Source organism: Canis aureus, chromosome 10, assembly GCF_053574225.1.
Source record: "Canis aureus isolate CA01 chromosome 10, VMU_Caureus_v.1.0, whole genome shotgun sequence".
Taxonomy (NCBI): Eukaryota; Metazoa; Chordata; class Mammalia; order Carnivora; family Canidae; genus Canis; species Canis aureus.
In genome coordinates this window covers 24,886,077-24,910,867 of record NC_135620.1, presented here as the reverse complement: position 1 = coordinate 24,910,867, position 24,791 = coordinate 24,886,077, and the positions used below count along the sequence as shown (strand labels likewise).

Below are 24,791 nucleotides of genomic sequence, written 5' to 3'. Positions count from 1 at the left end.
GTCAGGTGTTACATGTTCATTCTAGAGGTGGGTGACATCATTTTCTCTTCTTTCACGAAGGCTTCCACATATTATTTGTCCACTCTGGTCTCCAGGGTCTACAAATTCAATTATTAAACAAGTGTGTAGGACATAGCCAAGAAATCCCATTTCTTTCACATCATGTGGCATAAAGGCAAGAGACTTGAGAGCACTTGTTGTCAGAGTAACCTTTAAATGTAAGTGACCAATTAAATCGATGTTAGGGTATAAGATGTGAAAAGCATCGCTGTTGTCTTTTTTTAGGGGCCAGAGTGCTCCAGTGGAGTGCCTAACGGCTCGAGGGGCTCAGTGGCCGCAGGCAGTGGCGTGTCTCCCTGGTGCCCGAGCGCATGGGGAAGGGGAAGCGGGGATGCATCGTGTCCATGACCTCACACCTGTGCCTCTTGCCTCCACAGTGTGCTTACTGACTGATCCACGTCAGGGCCACCGCCATGTCGAGCCGGGGCGGAAAGAAGAAGTCCACCAAGACCTCGCGGTCCGCCAAGGCAGGAGTCATCTTCCCTGTGGGGCGGATGCTGCGCTACATCAAGAAGGGCCACCCCAAGTACAGGATTGGCGTGGGGGCGCCTGTGTACATGGCCGCTGTCCTGGAGTACCTGACGGGTGAGTGTGTCCGCCCCCCGCCGCGTGCCCATGGCAGCGCTTCTGACACGTGTCATGGGACCAGTTCAGTTTATTTTATTTAGAAATTTTTCAAACCTACAGAGAAGTTACGAGAGTTGGATGGTGAACGTTTTCATCTGGGTGCCCCAGTTATTCACATTCTGCCCCCTTTGCTCTCTCTCCTCACACCGTGCGTGTGTGTGTGCATGCATATGCATACTTGTGCACATCTATACATTCATTTTTGGCTTTTTTTTAAAAGAGTTTATTTATTTATCCATGAGAGAGAGAGAGAGAGAGAGAGAGGGCAGAGACACAGGCAGAGGGAGAAGCAGGCTCCATGCCGGGAGCCTGATGTGGGACTCGATCCCAGGACTCCAGGATCACACCCTGGGCCAAAGGCAGGCGCTGAACCGCTGAGCCACCCAGGGATCCCCCATTTTTGGCTTTTATACAGTCCACTTGGACATTTCTTTAATGGCCCCAGTAGTGGCCTTTATAGTTTTGTTTGGTTTTCTTTCCTGATCCAGGATCCATTTTAGGATCATACATTTCTTTTAGTCTTTTTTTTTTTTTTTTAAGATTTTAAAACATTTATTCATAAGAAACAGAGAGAGGCAGAGACACAGGCAGAGGGAGAAGCAGGCTCCCTGTGGGGAGCCCAATGCAGGACTCAATCCCAGGATCCCAAGATCACAACCTGAGCTGAAGGCAGACGCTCAACACTATACACTATCGTATCATTACTCAGTATGGTGCTCAGATTGCTTCACATTTGACATTCAAGCTGGTTCTGGTGTCCTTTGTGATGGCCTCTTCCATTCTTAGACATTTTCTTACTTTCTCACACGAGATGTTCTAGTCACACCTTGAATTTTCCAGTCCCAATCTTGGAATCAGCTAATTCTCGGGGCGGGGGGGTGGGTGGTCCTTTTCCCAGAAATAATCTTTGTCTCACTGGTGGCTTCATGGCAATTGTGGGAAGCCAGCTGGGCAAGGATAGCACCCCCACTTTTAGTGATGATAAAGCCAGCATCAAAGCTTAAGAGAACCTGCCTGGGGCTGCATATAGCCAATATGGAGTTGGGAAGGGACCCAGATCCTGTTGGCCTGTTGTAACACTTTTACCACTTACTGCTCCATGCACAATTAGGTTATATGGCAGAAAGGGCACCCTTGATTCTTGCAGCCACCTGTCCTACAGCCAGACAAGGAGACTTAGCGAAACAAGGTGCCCTTCCAAAGTGGTAATAGGCAGCAGGAGAGCTGGATAACTTCTTGCTCTTCTAAGTCTCTCAGTAAGGGAGGACCAAGGGTTCCACCATGAAGAACATGCTCATGAGGTATATAACGTTTTTGTGTTCTTTCAAAAGCACCTAGGCACAAAATGTCTTTGGTGTGTTATAGTTGGGAGGCATTTGTACTTCTGGGACATTTAAAACTGTTTCTCAGAGACCCTTAGAGGTGGCATGCCTGGTAGCACGAGCTAGGTATGATTCTTCTCATTCTGTAGATGAGGAACCAGAGGCCCAGAGCTTGTGATACACCAGGAAAGCCGTGTAGAACATTGGCAGTTACATTGGGAGAAGTTACTAGATAGGAAGCAGAAGACATTTTTTAGTTCTGGCTTGGCAGTTTACATGCTATGTCACCTAGAGTGATTCACTTAAACTCTCTGGACCCCAATTTCCATACAACTCAAATGTTGACAACAGCCTATGCTCCACCAACTCCAGGCTGCTTGACAGCCAAAGGGCTTTGTTTGAGCATAATGGGGAAGGGCTGTGCATACAGGCCACGACTCCTGGTTCCCGAATGTCATGATGTCCCTGTCATTGGGATGTCCACAGACCACTATCATTAGGTCAAGTATCACATCAGTTTCATTTCTTCCATCAGGTTTCTATTTTTTAGTTTGTAGGGTGAGGGTGGGGGATACCATTGTTCCAACATATCTGAGGTAGTTATTATATGTGCTACACAGAAAATCTGGATGTTTTCCTTGTCTGTGCCTGGCAGGCTCTGGAACTGAGCACAGCGCTCATGAGTTTGAGGTCAGCAGGTCCATTCTCATGGGACCAGAGACCCTGAGTCTTTTTTGTACCCATGCCTACTGTACCCATCCCCAACTCTCACGGTTGGGTGGTAGTGGTCACAAAAGGCAGTGGGAATGGTCAGGGTAGCTTGTCACTCATACTAGATGGTAGGTCAAGGTGAATTTTTACTCAGGTGTCAGCCATGTTAACCCCTGTATGTTAAGAATACATATTTTTAAGTTTCACCAAGTCCTTCCAGGAGAGCTATAGTTAGCTGAATCTGAGCCATGTTTTCTGTCTGCCTGCAGTGCTGAGTCACTGGCTTGCCATTGCCCTACTCCTGCCCCCACCATGGTGCCTGGCCTACAGGACAGACACTTTGGGAGACATCCTGAGACATGAGTGCCGTGCTCAGGCACTGTGTGGTCACGTGTGCCCCGTTGCCAGTTGGGGAAGTAGCCGAGCTCTGCAGCCACATCCAGTGAAAACACTGCCCTGTTGCACCCCTCAGAACAGTGCCGCATGCCTTCTCTGAGTGTGTTGGCCTGGGATGTGGCCACGTGTGAGGATTTGGAAGTTCTGAGTGTTTGCCTGCTCAGAACTTTGGTTTTATTCCAGGAGTGAGAAGAGAAGGTGGACAAGCCCTCTTTCTGCTCTGCTCTTTGATTTGGTTTTCCCTGAAGACACTTTCTCATTCATTACACACACTTATTGAGCACCTGCTGTGTATCAAGGCACCAGACTAGGCTCTGTCTGCGAACACAGGAATGACTGGGGCAGAAGTGATCTCTGTTCTGTGCCGCTCATGGTCTAGTCCGGGAGAAAGAACCAACCAGCCCAGATGGTTACTGCCTGTGAGAGATGCCGTGGAGAGTGTAAGCAGGCCAAAGCAGGGCCTGGGTGCCTGGGCACCTGGAGAGGAATGGGCTCAGGAAGGCTTCTGTGAGGAGGAGATCTCAGCTGAGGCCTGGAGAAGGAGGTGGGGCCCAGTCAGCCCTGTGAGAGCTGGGAGTGGGGCTGTGCCACCCCCTCCCTTGCATTCCATGTGCCTGCTGGGTGCCAGCTGCATCTTATCCCCAAGCTGGAAGAGAAAGAAGCCCCAGTGCCAGCCCTTGAGCAGCTTAGGAGCCTCGACAGGGATGTGGCCCAGACATCGTGCTCTGACTTGAGTCTGTGAGGGAAGGACCACCCTTTCAGCAGGTCCTCACTGAACATGCATCCAGTCCTGGGATAGAAGCCAGAGCAAGACCTTTCCTCACCCCAGAGAGCCTTCTGTTCAGAGGCAGGTACAGGCAAGAAAAGGGTGGTGTGTAGGTTTGTTTGTAGTTTGTTAACCAAAGCTATCCCACTTGGGAGCTATCAGGTGAGCTATCTGGTCATCACCTGAAGGGCCCTGTAGAAAGATTGTGTTCTCTGCATGGCCCAGACTCTTGCAGACTGTGGTATACACAGTTGCAGGCATGGTGATGGAGGTGTGCCATATGACACCCTTCGACATGGCTGGGCCAGGCCTCCTGCCTTCAGCAGCCCCCAGTAGAGAGTTGAGGGGTCTGGATGAGATGGTTAATAGGACTGCTGAGCTACCAGGGTCCTGCTGGGACCAGGTAGCTGTGGAGCAGGGAGCTGAGGTCTCCACGGTGGCCAGCCCTGGGGACCAGATGGGATGCCACTGTGTTCAGCGGATGTCAGGTAGAGGCAGGAGAGCTGGACGGTTAAGATATGGACTTGGGTGTCTTAGGTGCCATTTCCTAATTGTGGCCTCAGGCAGGTCACTCACATTTCTAGGCTGTGAGTTGATTATCTGTACAATGGGGCTACGGTGACTGTTTCGTATGGTTATAGAGGCTGCAGTGAGGGGATCCAGGGGACATGCTCCTCCTATGCCCACACAGTGTAAGTGCCCAAAGCTAACCCTTAGCACTGGGGGTAGGCAGAGAGAGGAGGAAGTCCCTGTACCCCTGCTCTGGCTGATCACATTCCTTAGGGATGGTGATGGGACTGTCCTGTGCGTGTTGTCCTCCCATTGCCTGGAACCCATTGAGCCTCTAAGCCTTACCAGGTGTGTGCAGAATGCCTAGGCAGCTTCAGTGCCTCCTCTCCCTGGTTTGTTTTAAGCGGTACCTAAGTCTTCTTCTTAAAGCCTATACCAGCCTCAGCACCAAGATGTCTGTCTCATGTTGGAAGCCCCTTCTGTCCTGAGCACCTGGCATGTGCACAGACATCTTCCTGAAGGATTTTTCAGTTAGCCAGGAGCTGAGCATGCCAGAGCTGAGGCCACGCCAGCAGAGTGTCTGAACCAGCAGTGGCCATTCTGGGCAGAGACCATCAGAGCCCAGTGACACACCCTGTGTAAAGCATGTTTTCAGGGGTGAGGGACCACACGAGTTCTCCTCCTTATGGTCTGCTCTGGGCTCAGGTAGATATGGGGAGGAGGTCATAGCCTTGGGTCTTGCTCTGAAATGTGAAGTTGGCCTCCAGTTCTCCGCTTGGGTCCAGAGCCCAATCATCTGTCTTACTTAAAAGGAAAAGGCAACATCTGGAACAAGCTGAGGCCTGGAAGCCAGACAGCTTCTTCCCCAAATCTGTGTGCTCCTGTCTCTGCTTCCCTCCTGGACTCTCCCCGGAGCTCTTCTCAAGGAATGTGATGCTGTCTGTCTTCTCAGTGCCCTGGACGATGTAGGTCTTGCTTCATTCTGCAGATGAGCAGCACAGCAGCCCAAGCTGTCGGGGCTGCTGTGAGGATTGACACTGTATCTAAAGCATTTAGCCAGCTCTCATCCTAACCACTCGATAAATGGTGGAAGGAAGTGTTATCGCATGGAAACTGAGGCAGTCAGGGCAGCCCCTGCCCAGCTGTCATCTTTGCCCCCATGGGACTGTGGTACTTACCCCTTCCATGATTTAAATATCATTTAAGGGAAAAGGAAACTTGACTTGAGTCAGTTCGAAAGTCTTTGGAATCTCTCCCTTGTGCCCAGCACACCATGCTGGAAGGTAAAGAAGATGTAAGATGAGAAATAAGAAACATGTGGCATGGCTTTTGCCCCAGTGAAATTTCCATTGATGTTGGGGACACACAAAGCCCAGAGACCAGTAAAGGAATAGGGCAAACAAAGGGGTAAGTGAAAGGGGTACTTGAGTCTTGCAGTTGGCGGGGAGGGGTTGTAACTGAAAAGTGTGTGGAAGAGCAAAGAGCAAGCACCCTTGTGATTTGCTGGTCTTTTATTTTTTTTTTAAGATTTCATTTATTTATTTTAGAGAGCAAGAGAGCACAAGTGTGAGGGAGGAGCAGAAGGTGAGGGAGAGAGAGGGAGAAAGAATCTTAAGTAGACTCCATGCTGAACATGGAGCCTAATAATGCAGGACTTGATCTCAGGACCCTGAGATCATGACCCGAGCCAGGAGCATGATCTGAGTCAAAATCAAGAGAAGAATGCTTAACCAACTGAGCCTCCCAGGTGCCATGATTTGTTGGTCTGAAGTCATGGGTCAAGGAACTGTGGGTCAGTGTTGCTCAAACTGTGTTTAGCAGAACCTAAGTGTTTGATGAAATTTAAGAGGTATTCCACCAAAAAAAACATGGCTCCGTGGCTGAGCTCAGAAGATGGCTAGATTCACATCCCCTCTTTTGAGATGGATATATGAATAACCTCAGACGAGTTTCTCAGTGAAGGAATTTGTTTTAGTTTGAGAACCACCAAGAGAGAGCTTTGTTTACTGCGAGACTCTTCAGAGCCTTTTACATATTGGTGTCATTGTGAATCCCCATGGGAGGGAACTATGCTAGGTAGTGGTTCCCAAAACTTTGATCACAAAAGTCTTTCAAGGAACACCTTAAAAAACCCTGCACAGCACAGTGTAGAGGACACTGGTGTGGCTTAAACCCATGAGAAACAGCACTCTGAGGAAGGCTAAGTGAAGACACAAGATTAAAAGCTACCACAAAGAGCAAACTTTGGTTTGTTGTTGCATCGAGGCACAAAGCTTGTCTTCAGAGGGGCCCCGTGCAGAGAAGGTGCCTCAACGTTTGCTAGGTGAGTGGTGTCTTAGGAAGCCCTTAGCACTTATTTTACTAAGCTGAGTTGCTCAGGTATTAACTTGGGGACAGCCTACCATACCCCTGAGAGAACAGGCCTGGCTCCTGTTCATCAAATCCAAAAAGATGTGCAGTAACATCTTCTTTCTTCCTTTTTTAAATTTTAGTCCAGAAATCCTGTCGTGTAGCCTGATCACAAATCTTATTCTGCCAAGTTACCTCCTATACTTAAACTTTTTTGCAAAAATCCAATCCACTCTCAGAGGGTTTCTCAACATTAAGGAGTATGGAAAACTCTCAAAGCTGAATTGTTATATTTATCACAAGGTATCTCTTGATCCCCCACTCCTTCCATGTTGCCAAGTCCTGCCCCTCCCACTGCCCCTGGATGAGACCTGGATATCCTTCTCCTGTCTTTTGTCTGGGAGCAGAGCCTCCCCCTCTGCTAACCAGCACCTGGCACCCTCTTGCGGTGGATGCTCTAATGGGAAGCTGCCGTGGTGAACTTTACGGGGCAGGCTCCTGACCAGGGAAATAAGCAGGGTTCCCTGGGTGGACTTTCTGGCCACTTTGTAGACTAAGTGATGCCTGGCCCTTATGCCTGACTGAGTCCGACAATAAAAGGCCAAGGAAAAGGGATTACTCTTAGGAATAGACCTTGCTGTCTGGTTTGGCTGACAAAATGATCATCCTCATCCTGAGGTTCAGCTTGCTTGGTTTCTGATCCCTAACTGTGTCAGACTTTGCACATCCCTTTGGTATCGGGTGGGGCTGCACTGTGATGTTGCCCTAAGTGCAGTAGGGGGAGCCCTCTGTGTCGGCCCCGCATCCTGTTACACAGATACACTCATTTCAGCAAGCAGCCATCATTGTGTGACTTTTCTGGGCTGAGAAAAAAAGGACCCGACAGGCTTGGCAGATGGGTAAGGCGGAGCCTGCATTTGGCACTGTCACTTACCTGGCCTCTTTACCACTTTCCTATCCAGGACACCTGAGTGTGTCCTGTACTCACCCAGCTAAAAATAGGGCAGGAAGAAGAGGACAGTCAGACTGACTCCTTGATGCTCCGAGGCTCCCTGAGGTCCTCCTGAGTCTCTTGCTTATTTGCCTGACCACCCCTACCTTAGACGAACACTTCAGACCAGGACCCGCCTGACTCTCACTGGCACCTTCTTGGGCATTCACGCTGTCCTGGAGCTCACAGTACCCCACAGTGCTCACTTCTGTAAAGCCCTCTACTGTCTTCATATTCCTGAGCAAACCACACACACACACACACACACACACACACACACACACACGAAAAGGAGGACTAGGGATTTTAATGAGACAGAGGGCTGCAACTAGGAAAAAGTTGGAAACACTGAAGTTGAAACTAGCATGCTGGATACCTAGTATGTGCCGACAGAATTTAAATGCGTAATCTCGTTTCAGGTTATACAAGCAGTTTGTGTTTAAAAACACAAGAAGCTAAAAGTCATTCATAATTCCACCACCTGGAGGTAGCTGCTGGCACTGAATGCCTTTTGTGTGCCCGTGCATGAAAGGGAGTTAGATTTTAGCCTAATTATTTGTTTTTATTAATATCTGTTGTTGATGATCTTCACTGATACCCAGTTGCAGAAACTCACCACTATACACAATCTTGCAAAGCAAGTTGCGAGGTATTTCGGGAGGTGCTCCCCGCTATGCTGCACTGGCAGGCCTCCCTCTACTTCCTGGGGAATAGATGATTTTGTTGCAGGGAGACCTTGGAGGAGTGCTTGAAGAAGCAGTTTATCACAATGCACCTTTGACACTTCCCTTATTATGTGGTATTGTCATGTGGTGTCGGATGGCCAGCCAGTTAGCACACCCAGGCGGGGCAGGCCTCAGGGCTCGAGAGGTGGCACTCCCAGAGCTTTGCTACCTGACCCATGATGTGAAGGTGGCAGCACGGCTTGATAGCACACTTCTCCCAGAGGCACAGGAATCTGCCGAAGAGCTCAAACACTGACTTTGGCCTATCCACCACCCAGTCCTTCCAGAGAGTCCACAAAGTGGTCCACAAGAGTGTCAGTGTGACCTGGGCCCACTTCATGAAACAGTGGCTCCACTTCTGCTTTCTCGGGGCCGGGGCTTGGACTGTATCACTGGGATCAGAGAAGGGAAAGTCCTCATTGCTTTCTTTTGCAGTCATTTTTCTCCTAGTCTGTGACTGGTCTTCTTTTTCTCTTCACAGTGTCTTTCACAGAGCTGAAGTTTGTGATTTTAAGCAAGTCTAGTGTATTGTTTCCTTTTTCATGTTTTGCACTTTTGGGGTTGTAGCTAAAAAATCGTCACAAACCCGAGGTTGTGCAGATTTTCTCCTATGTTATCTTCTAGGAGTTTTATAGTTTAGTGTTTTCCGTTTAGGTGTGTGATCCATTTTAAGTTAATTTTTGTAAAATGTGAGGTCTGTGTCTAGATTGACTTCTTTACATGTGGATGTCCAGTTGTTCCAATCTCTCTGTTTTCTTGAGGATGAGCTGCATTGCCTGGGAAACTCAGTAGTCAAGGAGGCTCACTGGTGCTTCATAATTTCCCAGTGAAGGGTAACATGCCACTTTCATTTCTGTCATTGGGGCCTGCAGATGCAGAGACAAGTTCCATAGCAAGGGTTCTGTTTTCCCAGAGGCAATGGAAAAGCCCACAGAAAGACCAAACTTGTTTCTGGATTCAGGCAAGGAAAATGGTGTGCCCAAAACTAAGTGTGCCTCTCTCATCCCAGGCCTTCCTCGGATCACTTTACTTGTGATAGAGTACATCGTTTAGGATTTCATTTCGTGAGGTTTTTTGGTGATAAACTTTCTCGGGCTATAGTTTTGAACATGCTTTCTTTTTTTTTTTTTTAAGATTTTATTTATCTTTTATTTATCAGAGAGAGAGAGCACAAGCAGGGGAGGGGCAGAGGGAGAGGGAGAAGCAGGCACCCTACTGAGCAGGGAGCTGGAGGTAGGGCTCAATTCCAGGACTCCAGGACATGACCTGAGCCGAAGGCAAATGCTTAATGGACCGAGCCACCCAGGTGCCTCTGAACATGCTTCTATCACATGTATAAAGTTTTTAGCTGTTGTTTCTTCAGTGTCTCAACAGAAATCAAATATATGTTATTGTCTCATTCTTTCTCCGTGTCTGTTTATTTTATTCATAGTTTTCATTTCTGTCTTGCAGAACTTGTTTGTGGATATTTTTGCAGTCTCCTAGAACTATCTCCCTGTTTATTAATTCTCTCTTCAGCTGTGTCTTTTTTTTTTTTAATTTTTTATTTATTTATGATAGTCACAGAGAGAGAGAGAGAGAGGCAGAGACACAGGCAGAGGGAGAAGCAGGCTCCATGCACCGGGAGCCCGACGTGGGATTCGATCCCTGGTCTCCAGGATCACACCCCGGGCTGCAGGCGGCGCCAAACTGCTGCGCCACCGGGGCTGCCCAGCTGTGTCTTATCTACTATTTAATTCAGTCACTTTTTTTTTTTTTTTTTTTTTTTAGAGCTTTGCACATGCACCTGAGTGAGGGCAGGGAGGGACAGAGGGAAAGCGGGAGAGTGGGTCATGAGCAGTTTCCACTCCCAGAATGGAGCCCAATGTGGGGCTCAATCTCAACAACCCTGAGATCATGACCTGGGCCAAAAATCAAAAGTCAGACACTTAACCGACTGAGTCACCCAGGTGCCCCCAGTCCATGAATTTTTTATTTCAGCTTTGAAACTTAGATTTCTAAAAGTCCCATTGGCTTTTTTTTTTTTTTTTAAATCTGCTTGGTCATTCTTTATAATATCTTGTTTCCTCTTCATTTTTAAAGTTTTTAAAACTATATTATACATAATAATGTATTTATTCAAATAACTTGTTCTTTCCAGTTTAAGGAAAAAGTGATACATATAATTGTATAAAGTGTACAACTTGATGATTTGATATCCATACACATTGTGGAATAATTACCAAGTTTATCTGAAAAATCCTAGTGATGGTAGTCTTTATACATCTATTTCTGCTAGATTTTGAGTCATCATTCAGAAAACCTGTTCTACAAGATTACAAAGGAATTCCCTCATGCTTTTGCTTAGTATTTTTATGGTTTAATTTTTTACATTTTTACTTTGATCCATTTAAGATTTATTCTGATACATTGTGTGAGATAGGGATTGACATAATTTTATTCCAGATGGTTACCCAGTTAGTTACCTCAACACAACTGGTTGAATATCCCATCTTTTTCTTGGTGTTCTGAGATGCTTCCTTTACCGTACTTGATATTTCTAGATTACTTAGGGCAATTTTTGGACTTTGTTTCTTTCCTTGGACTGTCTAGTTACATACTTTGTTTCTCATAGTGGGTCTTTCACTGTCTTCAATTTTTTTTTTAGTAGGTTATGTATACCAGTGATAAAATTCACATGTTCCTACGGGACGTACAGTGAGACATGCATTTCTCTTCCTGCTTTTTTCCCTACCCAGTTTTCCTCCCAAAAGATAGTGTTATTACTTTATTATGTATATTTTGTATCTTTTTTTTGTTCTGTATCTTTCTAAAGATACTTTTCCTTTTTCATTTCAAAATCTAAAAAATGAAATGCCAAGAAATAATCAGGATAATGGGTACATGTGATATGCAGAGACTGACATTTATATTTGAGCCAGAATCTTGGTTGGGAGAATCTGAGAGTTGCTGATCTGCCCCGAACATCTCCCCAAGCACTCCCAGACCCCTCAGCCAACCCTAAGACCTGCCTTGAGACTGTGAGGTGAGGCCTCCCTGGACCCTGGGCCATCATGGGGCTGCTTTCCCCTGGGATCACTGCTTTATAGTTCACACTGCCTGCCATGGATCCTGAGTGTTGGCTCTAATACATGAAACCGGGCCAGCGCCTTGGAGAGCATCCCTGCACTTCCATCCTGAATCATGGTCTGAATGCTGCAGTGTTTGGTTTACTCGTTTAGTAATCCATCTGTAATGACCTATTTGTGAAAGGGTTACCAAGCTCTGAGCAGGTGCAAGTGCCAAGCTGGGTGCTGAGGGTCAAAAAAATCAGTGTTCATTTCAATAGTTTGTAGTGAGTGTGCTGGGTCAGACCTATCAGAGGCCACATTCGTGACCCCAGGGCTGGGAACGCACCTTCCCTACCTGTCCCTCATCACTGTGTGCTCAGCTACGGATGCTGGGGATCACGTTCTGCAGCTGCTTCCTAAATAGCTTTTTACTCAAGGATGAGAAGACCAGTTAGAGGATGATGAATTTCAGGAGGACGGAATATTGCTAATGTCAGGTGCTGCCCGGAAATTGATGAGATGGGAGCTGAATTAGGCCCCTGGATTTTTAAATGAAGCATAATTAGGGTTATGCTAACAACACCAGGGTATGGTGGGCCAGACCAGCTGGAGGAGAGGCAAGCAGCACGGCACCTGTGAGTGGCACACGGGAGGGTGTGGACAGTTTATCAACGGCTGATCTCTCACTTCTGTTACAAAATCCACTGAGGGTATCTCAGCTATACCTTGAAAAGCAGAGGAAGGCAGGAGCTGCCTACCTGATTTAAATAGCATCCCAGGAGGGGTGCTAGAAGTACCCCAGCGTCTCTCTATAGAGGACCATTGAGAATAGCTTTAAAGAACTACTTACTGGGAGGAGAAGGAAGTGGTAAGAATTCTAGAAATAGCTTCTCTCCTGATACCTTTCTGTTAAAATATCAGCCACTAATGAAACATATTTATAGTCCCCTTTCTTTGCTTGCCTGAAGGCTTCTATGTCTAGTCAACCCAGAATAAAACACTGAGAGCAAAAAGACACTCCTCAGAGCTATAAATACATTGTAGCAGGAAGACAGACCCAAAGGGTATTAGCCACAGTCAGCCTCCCTCCATGTCTCTGTCTCTCCCCACCGCCCCCTCCAGTTCTCGTTGCCAAGAAGATAACATAAACTCACATTGGACTTGCCAGGCTGCTCAGCCATCCTGCAGTTCTGACCCTGGCTCCCACCTTCCCTTCCTTTATGTCTTTACTCCTTCATTTTACCCCTCACCTTCCTTTTCAGGCAGGTGCCTTCCATCTAATGGCCAGGAAGCAGGTGCTCCCTGGTACTTCAGAGGGCTGTGGTGGTGCCTGATGCAGAGGTGTCCTCTCAAGGGATAGCCTGTTATCCCCATGTACACGGGAGACCTGTGCAGAGTGGCCTCTACAGAAGACATTTATCAATGTTGTCCGCATCAGAAGGAGGCTCTTTCTCTGCCATAGCTCACATCTCTTACCTGCAGGACTGTGGGAACCATGTGGGAATCCAAGGTCTCTGGAAAAGGCCTAATCATAGGCTTCCTTGCCATGGCTATCCTGATTGATGCTCATTGTGGTAACTGGTAACCGACGTTGTCACTGGTAAACATGGATCTGCTGCCTCTGTAAATCTGGGGATTGGCTGCTGAAAGTCAGCATCAGAAAATGAGGGTACTTAGGTTGAGGAGCATCAGTTTCCCTGCCCTCCCACCTCCACCCCAGGCCCTGGCAGCCCCCTATTCCAGATTGAGATTGTGGTTTGTGGCAATGTTCGTGCTTTGAGTGCTAGGCAGAGGCAGAGCCATATAAGTAATGAAACATCAGCCTTATAGTGAACACTACGTGCCAGACACTGGCTCAGTGCTTTACATTTGGTAGTTCACAGGATCCTTAAACTGCCCCTTGTGCTTAGAGTCCAAGTAACCTCTGTGAGGCCACTGGAAGAGTAACCCATCTTTGAAGAGTGTCTCTTGCAGGCTCTTCTCAAGAGTATGGACCTTAGCAGTTATCAGGAGAGCTGGGTGGGGCTCTCTAGCATCTTCTGTGTCTCTAGTGGACTTTGATTGCAGGAGGATGGTATATGCCCAGTCCTCTAAGGCTGACTTAGGTACTCAGTGGATCCACAGGGGCAGGCTCTGAGCAGTTGCAGGTAATGTGCAAGGGCTGGAGATGATCTTATGGTCTGGCATGGGCAGAGGGGACACAGGTCCTGCAGGGATGAGCCTGGAGGGACAAAGAGTCACTGGCAGGAAGGAGATGGATTTAACATAGGAGGGCTGGTGGTTGTTGGCAGGACACATGCTGGGTTATGGAGAAGGGGCAGTCTGGTCAGTATGGGAGGTGCTGGCTGTGGCAGCAGCAGCAACACAAGTGAGGTTCTGGGGAGAAAGGAACCACAGAGTCCTTGGAGAGGGGAGGGTCATGCCCTGCCCTTGGTGAGGGGATCGTATAGCCCAGTGGCACTGAGGGCAGACTGGAGGGCCAGGAGCTTTTTGCCCAATGTCCCTTCAGGGAAGAGGGGGTACAATCCTGGGTGAAACAGCTTAAATTGGACTAGTGGCCCTCCGTACCAGGAATCTGCTTGGGCAGACAAGCCCAGAGCCTCCCTGAACTATGGCACACTCATAGTGCTTTAAAAACCAGGAGAAGAACCTGAAAAGTCCAAATGCTCAGAAATCTTGTGAGGAGTGGGATTAATTAAGTAGGCTGGGACAGATGTCAGGCCAGAATGTTATCAGATAACATTCTTTGCAGGATTTCAGTCTTCTAATATTTGTTTAGAAACTACAGAATGCTTGTAAAGAAAGTTTGTCCTGAAGTTGTTGGGGGGCAGTGTTCTATATGGATGTTCATTAAGAGAGGTTTCTTATAGGAAAATACCTTGTGACACGTCCCGAAGGTGGAGGTGGGGGGGGGGCAGGTGTATACCATAGTTGCCTCTTATTTACACTGCATTTTCATTTCTTACATTTTGAAAAGATAAATTGTGCACAAGCTATACAGCACAAAAGAAGGTAAAGTGTCTCCCTCTGATGGTGTCCCCAGTTCCACTCAGAGGAGGCAGCAGCAGGGCTCCACATGCTGGTGAATGCGCCTATGAGGGTGGAGGACAGGCGTCGCCTCAGCCTCGGCCCAGGCACCAGGGCAGCCCACCATGCCCACACCATCCTCCGCATTTCCCTATTTCACCGGGGAAATAGCACCCTGTCAGGGCTCTTTAAATGAAGCTTCTCTTTATGTGATACTCTTCACATCATCTCATTTCGGCAGACTTCTCCGAGTGTTCATCCCTTCCTGAGATAAATTTAAGAGCCAATGTCTGTGATTTTCCATATCCAAACACACATATCAACCATTTCCTTGTAAATTAACTCAGAGTCCTTGATGGGGAGTGAGGGGGAGTGAGCAGCAGGCAGAGGGCCCTGCCTGTCTGCCAGACCCTGGGTGGGAACAGGTTTCTCTGGGCCTGCCCCAGGCTCCGCGCCCTTCCATCTTCCTCCCTGGGCGTTGACTTGTGCTGTGTCAGCAGCTGGCTAAGGCTCTGCCTCTGCCCTGGCCCACACCCTGTGGGGTCAGACACCAGCCCCAGGCCCCATCCTGAGGCAGAGACCTCCCGTGGGGCTGCCGTGGGTGCTGCGTTCTATCAGGGTAAGTCTGGCAGCCCCAAGGTTAATCGGGTTCAAGTGCATTTTTCAAACATATGTAAACTGTTAAGTGTAACAGCGAAGAATAAACTGTCGGGCGAGGAAACACCAGGTTTTCTGTATTGCTCTTCTCCTTCTCCTCCCAGTTCTCACACACGTGACAGCCTCTGTCCACGTAGCCAGCCCGTTGTTTTGATAGAGGAACCCAAGGAGAAGAAAGAATGGTTTTCTTCCCCTAGAAATCAAGCTTACTCTGTAAAAGACGAAGTGTGTGGTTGTAGCCTCAGAAGCAGTAGCTGATACCTACCAACTGTTGTAGCATATAACTTGATTCATGAATCCTCACCGAATTCATTAGGCCTGAAGGTGACCTAATGATTGTCCCCATTCTCTAGAAAGGGAAAGCAAGCCTCAGGTGTGTGTTGGCACTGCTACAACCAAGTGCGGGAGCTGGGATTCACGCCTGCACTGACAGCAGGCCCCAGCCCCAGCACGGTGCAGCCGCTGCACCCTGCTAAACACAGACCACTGAGGTGAGCTAACACAGAAGCACTGGAGGTATTCATTCCTTGGGCTGGGTTGGTGGGGCAGAGGAAGGTAGTGTCTGTCAAGAATCCTGTCTCTGTTTGTTAATGGGCGTAATGCAGAATTACTTAGTTTTTAACTTTGAAATATGAAAAGCAGGTTACTAGAGAAACTTCCAAATTAGGCTGTGTTTCTATTCTTACTGCGAGACTTGGGGAAGGTGGGAAACTGGACCAGATGCTCATGGGCTCTTAGGGGGGTGTCTATAACGTGGGCTTAACAGCAAGGGACAAGTGTGTGTTGGACTCCGAACATCTGCAGAGAAGCCACAGAATGGCTGATTGTTACAAAATACTTTGTATCCTGTACACACACACACACAAATGCTACTTTCTGTTACTGCTGTAGGTTTTATTTTCTCTGTGGAATTCCTGGTTCCTTTGAGGCCCCAGGACAGGCAGACTGGAGAGCTTTTCTGTGGCCCATGAATGAGGTCCCAGGAGCCTTGGGTTGACAGCTCAGCAGGCTTCAGACTCTGCCACTCATCTCCTGAAAAGGTGAGATGCAGGCCGGTGGATTCTGGACCCCCGGGAGAATTGGAGGAAAGTGTGGTGCAGTCAGGATGCAGGAAACTCATAGCAATCACTCCCCGATTGGGGTTGATTGGGTTAAGGCTTTCCAGAATGGTGTAAAACAGTTCTGAACTCAGTGAACTGCTGATGGAAGCCCGATGAATTGAAAGAAATACAATAAACAGATTGCTCGTCATGTTGTTGGCTTTGTAGCAAATATCTGTTTTCTCCTCGGGATTACGTGAACATTTGCTTTCCTTTGATTTCTGGTGGTTGTTTTCAATATTTCTTTTGTTAGCAGAGATGCTTCAAAAAGCTCTGTAGAGCCCCTGACTCTTGCTTTTGCAAGGTTTGTGTTTAGAGTTTGGCGCAGCCTCCACACATCACCTGTTAGCTGTTAGGGGTCTAATTCTGTAAGCCATGACTTCATCTCCCTAAAGGAAGAGAGACAGAATGCTTCAATACAGCAGATACAGTTTAGTTCAAGATGTTTGGGGGGTGGGGTAGGGGGAAGACTCTAAGCCTTTGGTCTCTGGATGAACTTGGAAAGTAGACCTGTCAAAGGTATTCATGTTCAGACAGCTGGTCGTAGCTGAAAAGGCTGCCAAATAATGCCATTATTCACGGCTGTGGGAATTGTGTCAAGTGGCCTTAAAGCAGTCATGCTCAGTGGGGCTGGGCAATGGTGGGCCCAGGGGGCCTCCCCAGCACTTGCTGCTCTGAGAAGAGACTAAGGTCACATTGCTGGTCCTGGCACTACAAATGATGGCTCTGGTGGCTCACAACTTGCCAGACTGGCCCTGGCTAGGAGTGGGAACCAGAGATATTTGGGTGTTTTGCAAGTTTGATCTTAAAACGAACAGATCTTTAAAAAAACTCATAAGCTGGCCAGTGTTGCTCCTCATTCAACTTGTCCTCATGCAACGTTTATCATTGGGAACCTGACCACACTTAAAGTCTTCTCCAGAACTGGCCCCAAACCTGCCCATTGCTGGTCATTCGCTGGCCAGAAAGATGTGGCTTAAGCAGGTGGAGAACCCGGTTCAGGGTCTGTTTCTTCTCTTCCTAAGTGTTCTTGCCCGCTTTCCTTCTGTGGTTTCTTGTAGATTCAATTTGTTTCAGTTATAGCCACGATGGCTGTGGCTCCTGAAAACTCCCTCCAATGGGGGATCCAAGCATTGAGCTCTGGAAACCATGAAAAGGACCTGGGTCTGTAGATGTGGTGCTTTCCCTGATTCTCTTTCCCAGAATCCTTTTCCTTTAATCCAGGTAGGCAAATTTAGAGATGCACAAGACACAAAATGAATCAGGTGCAGGAAATCCTCCCTTGCAGGAAGGCATGGGTTTCATGCAAGTTGAGGTGGAGCTGAAGCTGGCTCTGGCTGCCCCAGGAGGCTGCCCTCTACTTGTGGGCCCTACTCACTGGGTAGGGGCAGTGCTCATTTGCAAAGGTGATGGTCAGTTACTAGGAAGGAAAGTGAACGAGAGACTCTCCTTTGGTGGCACATGCCTTGCCACAATCCCTCACAGCAAGCACCCTCTCCCCCCCTGCAGCAGGCAGCCCTCTCCTACCCAGGCAAGGCCCTTGTGATGGCTGATGCTGAAACTGGCCTGAGGACCAGAGGGTGGGCATTGATGAAGACCTGGCGAGGCCTGAGCTCATTCATGCTCTAGGTTCCCACCTTTGTTAGCTGTCAGATGCGGCCTTTGTCTTTTTCCTTGGCTGCTTATACTGCACCAGCTCTCTGCCAGCAGCAGCGGACTGGGCAGATGGGCATGGAACGTGCTTCTCATAAAAGGTGTGCCTCCAAGGTGCTGTGTGTGTGTGTGTGTGTGTCCCTTGACAAAGGAGTTGCTATGGTAACTACCCTCTGGAAAACATGCAGGAGTAAACAGAAGATAAAGCTCTTGCTCAACTAACTGGAGTGTGAATCTGTGCCCCTCTGTATTATCCTCACTTGACACACCTCCTCTCTCTCCTCCCAGGCTGAGCCAAAGGCCTTCCCTGTGGCAGTAGAGCGTGGGAGGGCCAGTCATCTTGGCACTCGCAGATCGCAGATTGAAGGCGAGCTCAGGTTTGCAGCAAGAAAGGAGTGGTAGATATTCCTGCTCCTTGGTGAAGGCAGAGGAATGAGACCCCTGCCCTCTCTTTGCAAGGAGCTGCAGTTCTCCTCATCCCTTGAGACACCTATCTTTAGTATCACTCCCCGGTGGCTTGGGGCTGAGTCAGCAGTAGGTGAGCACAGTCCTTGAGTTTTCCCAAGTGGAGAAACACAGGCCATTGAAATTTCAGCCACAGAATAAGAGTGGGGTGGGGAAGGAAAGCCCATGGAAGTGAGGGGAATTCCTGGAGGATTGAGCTCCAGATTTCTGAGCCATGGGTGTTCCTTCCAGGCCAGGCCACCCTTGTATTACGTGCTGCCTGCCTCCCACCCAAATTAGTGGCCCAAGGCCACTTAGTTGTGGTGACCCACCTCTCCCCCTCCCCCTCGGTTTTTGCATCCTTATCACCACCACATTGGCTTTGGTGCACACAGGACAAGCTAAATGAGCAGTGCCTGAAGTAAGACCACAGACCTTCCCCACAGTGGCCACTGTACCCTCTCTGGGCATGAGCCCTTCAAGTAACACTGTGTCTGCGTCCCTGAGAAGCTGTTATTTCACACGATCTTGCCAGAGAGGGGGCTGAGGGCACTACTGTGGGTCTAATGAAGGCCAGGTGAAGCTTACTTAGCACATAATGGGGAAAAGGCTGTAATCCACCCACCTTCCTCTGTATGTTCCAGCTCTGCAGATACTGTTGGCTCCTTGTTTCCCTGTAGTCTCAGAAAACCAGGGACAGTGAGGGGATGGTGGAGGCCAGGAAGAATGCTAGGTAGGCTACAACTCTGTGGGACCAGTTGCTCCTCTCTGCCTTGTTGCCACTTGGGACCCAGCACGGAGCCCAAGGAGAGCCCACAGCTAGCTCTTTCTTCTCTGCCTTTACTCCTAGAGTCTGCTCACCAGCCATGGGCAGGACAGTAGTGTCGCAGTATGGTGCCTCCTCCATGAATGAAGGATGGAGTAGCCCAAGCTGGGCCCATTTCTGTATCGTGGCACCTGGACCCTAGGGTCACTCCAGCATCCCAAACACCCTTTTCTGCTTGGCTGAGATAGGTCCATCTCTGCTGGGCATTGGAACACCTTGCCATTGTCACTTACAGGGAAGCTTCAGTGAAATTGGTAGGTGGGCTTTCTGTCCCTCCGGCTGCACTCAGGCTGCATGGGGAGCAGTCCCCTTGGGACTAACTGTTAAGGGTGGGAAATGGGCTGGCTCTCATCCTGTCCTCATGGGGCCTCACTCTAGCCATTCTCAAATGGGAAATTCAAGGTCAGGGTCTCTGGCCTGGGAGCATCAAGGTGGCACAGATCTCAGAGTGCCCCAGTGGTAGCGCATCATCAATGATGTGATTATTGAGTAAATGAATTCCTGCCTCTGATTCATCGTAGAAACCTGCCCCAGGTGTGACTGGTTTTCCACCACTGTCAATAGGAGAGTTTGCATGAGCAGCCACCCATTCATTCTTCAGCGTCCTATGCCATAGTTACTGCGTTGGATTCAGCAGCTAGAACTCCATCATGTATACGATGTAATATTGTAAATTCTAAATACAGGATTTTCAGGTAGCTATGATCTTTTCTCTGCTTATTTTATAGTGATTCTGAGTTTGGACTTTGCTGGAGACCTCTAATATTGACAACATAACCCAGAATACTAGAAATTCCTTAGTTCAGGGGGAGGTCACACTTGAGCTGGGCCCATGGGAGTGGTCATAGGCAAGACCGTGACATGGGCAGAATTGCAGGCATGGGGAGGGGGGCTATAAGATGTATTTTTGGGTCCATCTGGGTTAAGAAAATGAGGAAGTGATGTTATTTATCAATAGAACTATGTTGCTGGGGAGAAAAAAACTCTTGCCAAAGGATACCTACTATTTTGCCCCATCTTTGGTGCTGTGGAAGAGCCATTGTCTTGTCCAGTGAGGGCCTGCCCTGAAGGATGGGTAAACGAACCCTAGCACCACCTGTGGGCCGGGCTCCTAGCTGTCTAGTTTTTAAACTGTTTTACAGTATCCAACATACAGAATGCTAAAATACCACACACCTAGATTTTTTTTTTTTTTAAGATTTTATTTATTCGTGAGAGAGAGGAAAGAGACAGAGGCAGAAGGAGAAGGCGGCTCCCCGTAGGGAGCCCGATGCAGGACTCGATCCGAGGATCTGGGTATCACGACCTGAGCAGAAGTCAGACACTCAACCACTGAGCTACGCAGGTACCCCTGCATACCTAGATTTAATAGCACTTAGCATATCACCACATTGGCTTTACTCCATGGAATTTGTCAGAATTATTTGAGAGTAAACTTCAGATGTCAAGATCCTTTACCCCTAAGTACTTGGGCATGTATCTCTTGTGAACAGTGTTCTCTGCAGGATAGTGACACTACGGTCACACCCAAGAAAATTAATAATCCTTTAGGACCCAATACCCAATCTATGACTAGATCTGTTTTCTCCAGAAAAACTTATAACTTTATTTTTGGTAATCAGTATTCCATCAAGCATTAATAGGCTTGGTATGTTGTGTTTTATTGTTTTGTGTCATTAACCTGTTCTACATCCTACCTCTTCTGGTTTATGTTTTTAGGATGTTGACATGGTGGTGTCCCTTCATATCCTTCTAGTTTTGAGTCTGAATGTGTAGGTGCTCCGTGTTGCTCTTGTCAACAGAGATGGGCCCCACCCCTGCCGGCCCACAGCACAGGCATGACCCGCTGCTCACGATGCCCCGCTCGCTCCCAGGGCCACACTGATGGCTCTGCACAGGGCTGTGTGGAGGGCCGATTACAGGCAACCCATTCTGGGAAACAGGTTCACGAGTCTGCTCCACCACTTCCTACTGAGGGACCTTTAGATGGTGGTCCCTTCTCTCTGAGTCTCTGGCTTTTTGTCTCCAAAACAAAGGGGATGGACTGGGGGCCTCCTGATCCCACTCAGCACCTCTGCAACTTGGCTTGAAGTTGGCAGGGCAGAGCGCCTGCAGCTTCATGCCTTGAGGTAGCTGCTTCCTGAGGCTGCTGCCCGTGCCCATTCCCAGCACCATGAACAGGGAGATTGGGAGGATGCCTGAGATCCTCTGACACTAACATTACCGGCTGCTCTTTCCCTCTGCTCCCCACAGCGGAGATTCTGGAACTGGCTGGCAATGCAGCAAGAGACAACAAGAAGGGACGGGTCACGCCCCGGCACATCCTGCTGGCTGTGGCCAATGACGAAGAGCTCAATCAGGTATGGGGCTCTCCTTTGCCTCCTGCCCCAAAAACTTGGGTCCACAGTCCTACTACCCAAGGGGCACAGGGAGGTTGATGTTTGGCTGGCTGTCAGAGGTGCACGCTGCATTTTGGACATCTCTGACACCCATGCCAGTTTTTCCTCGAGGCTTTATTTGGGGACAGGAGAAAATGAAATGAGGCATTTGGCTCTCCCTGGAGGGAAGACAGTGGAGTCCCACTGCAGTGAGGGACTCTGAGGACTTGCTTTCTGTAAATTTAGCCTGGGTCCCGTCAGCATCCTTGGAGGTGCCATGGAGGAAGGAGCTCTAACAACTAAGCAAGAATGAATGGGCAGGGCAGACTTCTTCTAGGTCAGAAGCAGGGTGGACAGGCTAACCATCTGCTACTTTGATTTTCCTGCAAGCTGCTAAAAGGAGTCACCATAGCCAGTGGGGGAGTGTTACCAAACATCCACCCGGAGTTGCTAGCAAAGAAACGAGGATCCAAAGGGAAGTTGGAAGCCATCATCACGCCACCCCCGGCCAAAAAGGCCAAGTCTCCATCCCAGAAGAAGCCCGTGTCTAAGAAAGCAGGAGGCAAGAAAGGGGCCCGGAAATCCAAGGTATGTGATTTGGTAGGGGTATGGGGGTTGGGGCAGGGCAGATGTGCATAGGTGAGGTCCTGAGTGGCTCCCCCCATGCTGAGGGCTTATCCAAGGACTGAGGAGGAACATGTGGGAGCTGCTTGTTCAAGTGGCCAGAATCTGAGCAAAAAACCTGCATTCTTGCAGGCATGGGGTTGGTGGTGGGGAGGTTGGGAGACCCAGGCTGGAAGGACCCCATTCCTGGCCTGCCAGGGAGATGCTCACACCTCGGGGAAGGGATCTGTGTGTGCAGGAGCTTTCCTGTGCTAGGGGTGGCTGCCATTGGGTCCTGCCTAAAGGTGCTGGCTGCCAGCTGCCCCTGACACCCTCAGAACTATCAGTGTGTTGCCATGCCCACATGTCCTCCTCTGAGCATCTTCGAGGAAGGATGGTTCAGACAGTTTGCTCTTTAGAATAGTTGCCTTGTTAAGGGAGAAAACAGATGTGTTATTCAGATGCTCTTACCAGACCGAGCTTGGACGGAGATGAGGTTCTAGGTGCTGATTGTTTTGTGGTCGAGTGAAGCCTTGTCATTAGTATGATCTGATGTCTTCTTGAGTGGGGCAGGCCGGCTAATCCCCTGCCCTGATCCTCACAATGGAGGTGCAGCTGCTCATTCTCAGGAGGTCTGGGCCTGTGGGTGGTTGTGTTCACTTGTCTGAGCATCGGTGGGAGGCTCCGAAGCAACTGGAACACATGCTCTGTGTTCCTTCCTCACTGGACCCTGCCTGTGAGCTATTGTCACAGCCTCAAGGGCCAACAAATTAGGGACAGTGCAGTGAAAGGTCATCATTAATAAAATAGAATCTTCAGCTGTCCTTCTTTGCCTTGCCCTGGGGCACCTCCTTAGGTGTGATCCTTGTGGTCTCTGGCCAGACCTAGGAGAAAGTTTCACCTGGCAGGGACCTGCCTATTCTTTGAGACTCTCAGTAGTAGCTTCTGGAAAAAGCCTTGTGGGTCAGATGCAGTGTCAGCATATTCTTCCCACCAGAACCCAAAGCCTTTGACTACATGGGATGGTGAAGACCTCTTCCCAAGGCGAGGCTGCAGGAGCACTGCCCCTCAGCCACGCTGCTGCCCGCGCTCCCAGCACGTCCCCTCCTCTGACCCAGTCCCCTGGCCTCTGACTCCACACCTATACAATTTGCCTACTTTTGGTAGTTGAGGTGGAAGAAGCTGCACCGTCTGGGTGCAGACAAATGCTGCCCTGAATACAACAAAATCTGGATTGGTCTTGCCAACAGACCACCACCCTGGCCACCACCAGGCCGCCACCTGGCTGAGATTCCCTCCCAGGTCTCTGAGAGAGAAACCCGTTACTGAAGAATCTCCTACATGTTCTTTCCAGGCACTTGTACTCCACCTTGCTCACAAGTTCTACACGAGTTCGCAGAATGCTGCCTTACTCATTCCTGCCAACTGTGAAATTAGCAGATTGAACTGTGTCTTCCTCCCCTTTCAAGATTTGCGTTTGTGGGGAGGAGCAGGGGAAGAGGCCTGTGCAAGCCTTCCTAAATGTTAGAAGAGCAAAATGTCAAGTCCCTCATGTCTAGATCATGGGTCCTAGGGAACTGGCTGCCCCCAGGGCAGGGCCCTTGGGCTTTGGCTTAGCCATCCTTGAGCTGTGGCCCGAGTATGGCCCTTGTTTATGTAGACTCCTTGCTTATTGACATCTGAGCAGCCCCTCAAGCTGTGTGCCTCGGGCAACCCTGGGCTGAACCCTGCTTGTGTCACCCCTTATGTCCTCCTGGTACTTTTTTGCCTGACATCTTTCTGGCCTTCCCACTTTACTAAACACTAGGAACTCTGTTTCTTTCTTTTTGGACTTAAAATGAAGGGTTGTGTGTGTGTGTGTGTGTGTGTATGTGTCTTTAGCTCCTGGTAGCTATATTTGGAACTTACTGTTTCTAATAACCATATGCCAATAATCACTCAAACACTCAGCTTTCCCCTTGATTACAAAAGCAGGAAGTCTGTTATGGTGGTCTGTTTTTCTTCCACACAATAAAACACATTGTCTGCTTACTGTACCAGTATTTGGCTAACATTAAACCCTGGGGGAAGCTGAAATTGGAACCGTGAACAGCTAATTTTCAAAACATTTGTTTAATGTAAATTGTGGTGTCAGCTCCCAGAAACAGCAGAGAACCTGCATCTCCAGGTTTAAGTGGAATGTTCTGAAAATAACCTTTCCAGAGACACGCAGAAAAAGCCTTAGGAACATGCTAAAGCACTTGGAGTAAAAGGGAGTTGGTATTTTTCAAGTGTCAACACTTGAATTCCAAATCATAATTTTCCCCCCAATTCTATATAATTGGGAGGTTTTGAAAATCTCCAGTTGTGACAGCTGAGTCAGCTATCATGGAACCAGTTAGAGGAGGCAGCAGAACCCACTGGGGCTGGGAGTCCAGAGCCCGGATGGTGCCTTAGGGCTCCTCCTTCCTACTTGGGTGGCCTTGGGAAAGTCTATGCCTCAGTTTACCGCCCTCCCATAAAATGATGAGGTCCATTCCAGCCTTATATTTCAATGACTGAATATTTACACCATTGTTTCTTATTAGGTAATATGTGTGAGAGTGGGGATAGTGCA

General features: G+C 48.7%; 1 protein-coding gene and 1 long non-coding RNA gene across 7 annotated transcripts in view; one reads left to right on the top strand and one right to left on the bottom strand.

Annotated features, from left to right (window-relative positions):
* The window catches only part of MACROH2A1 (macroH2A.1 histone), a 78,350-nt gene that overhangs the window by 9,498 nt on the left and 44,061 nt on the right, over positions 1-24,791 (top strand). For all 6 annotated transcript variants that reach the window (XM_077911738.1, XM_077911737.1, XM_077911741.1 and 3 more), the window contains exons 2-4: positions 438-645; positions 21,468-21,574; positions 21,983-22,180. In XM_077911738.1, the coding sequence (XP_077767864.1) occupies positions 474-645; positions 21,468-21,574; positions 21,983-22,180 (477 nt within the window). In that variant the 5' untranslated portion in view covers positions 438-473. The remainder of the gene's footprint in view (positions 1-437; positions 646-21,467; positions 21,575-21,982; positions 22,181-24,791) is intronic.
* On the bottom strand, positions 16,065-19,244 carry LOC144322130 (uncharacterized). The gene is made up of 2 exons (XR_013387695.1): positions 19,014-19,244; positions 16,065-16,680 (listed from the first exon to the last, which is right to left on the bottom strand). It is a non-coding gene; the product is annotated as an uncharacterized LOC144322130 (long non-coding RNA).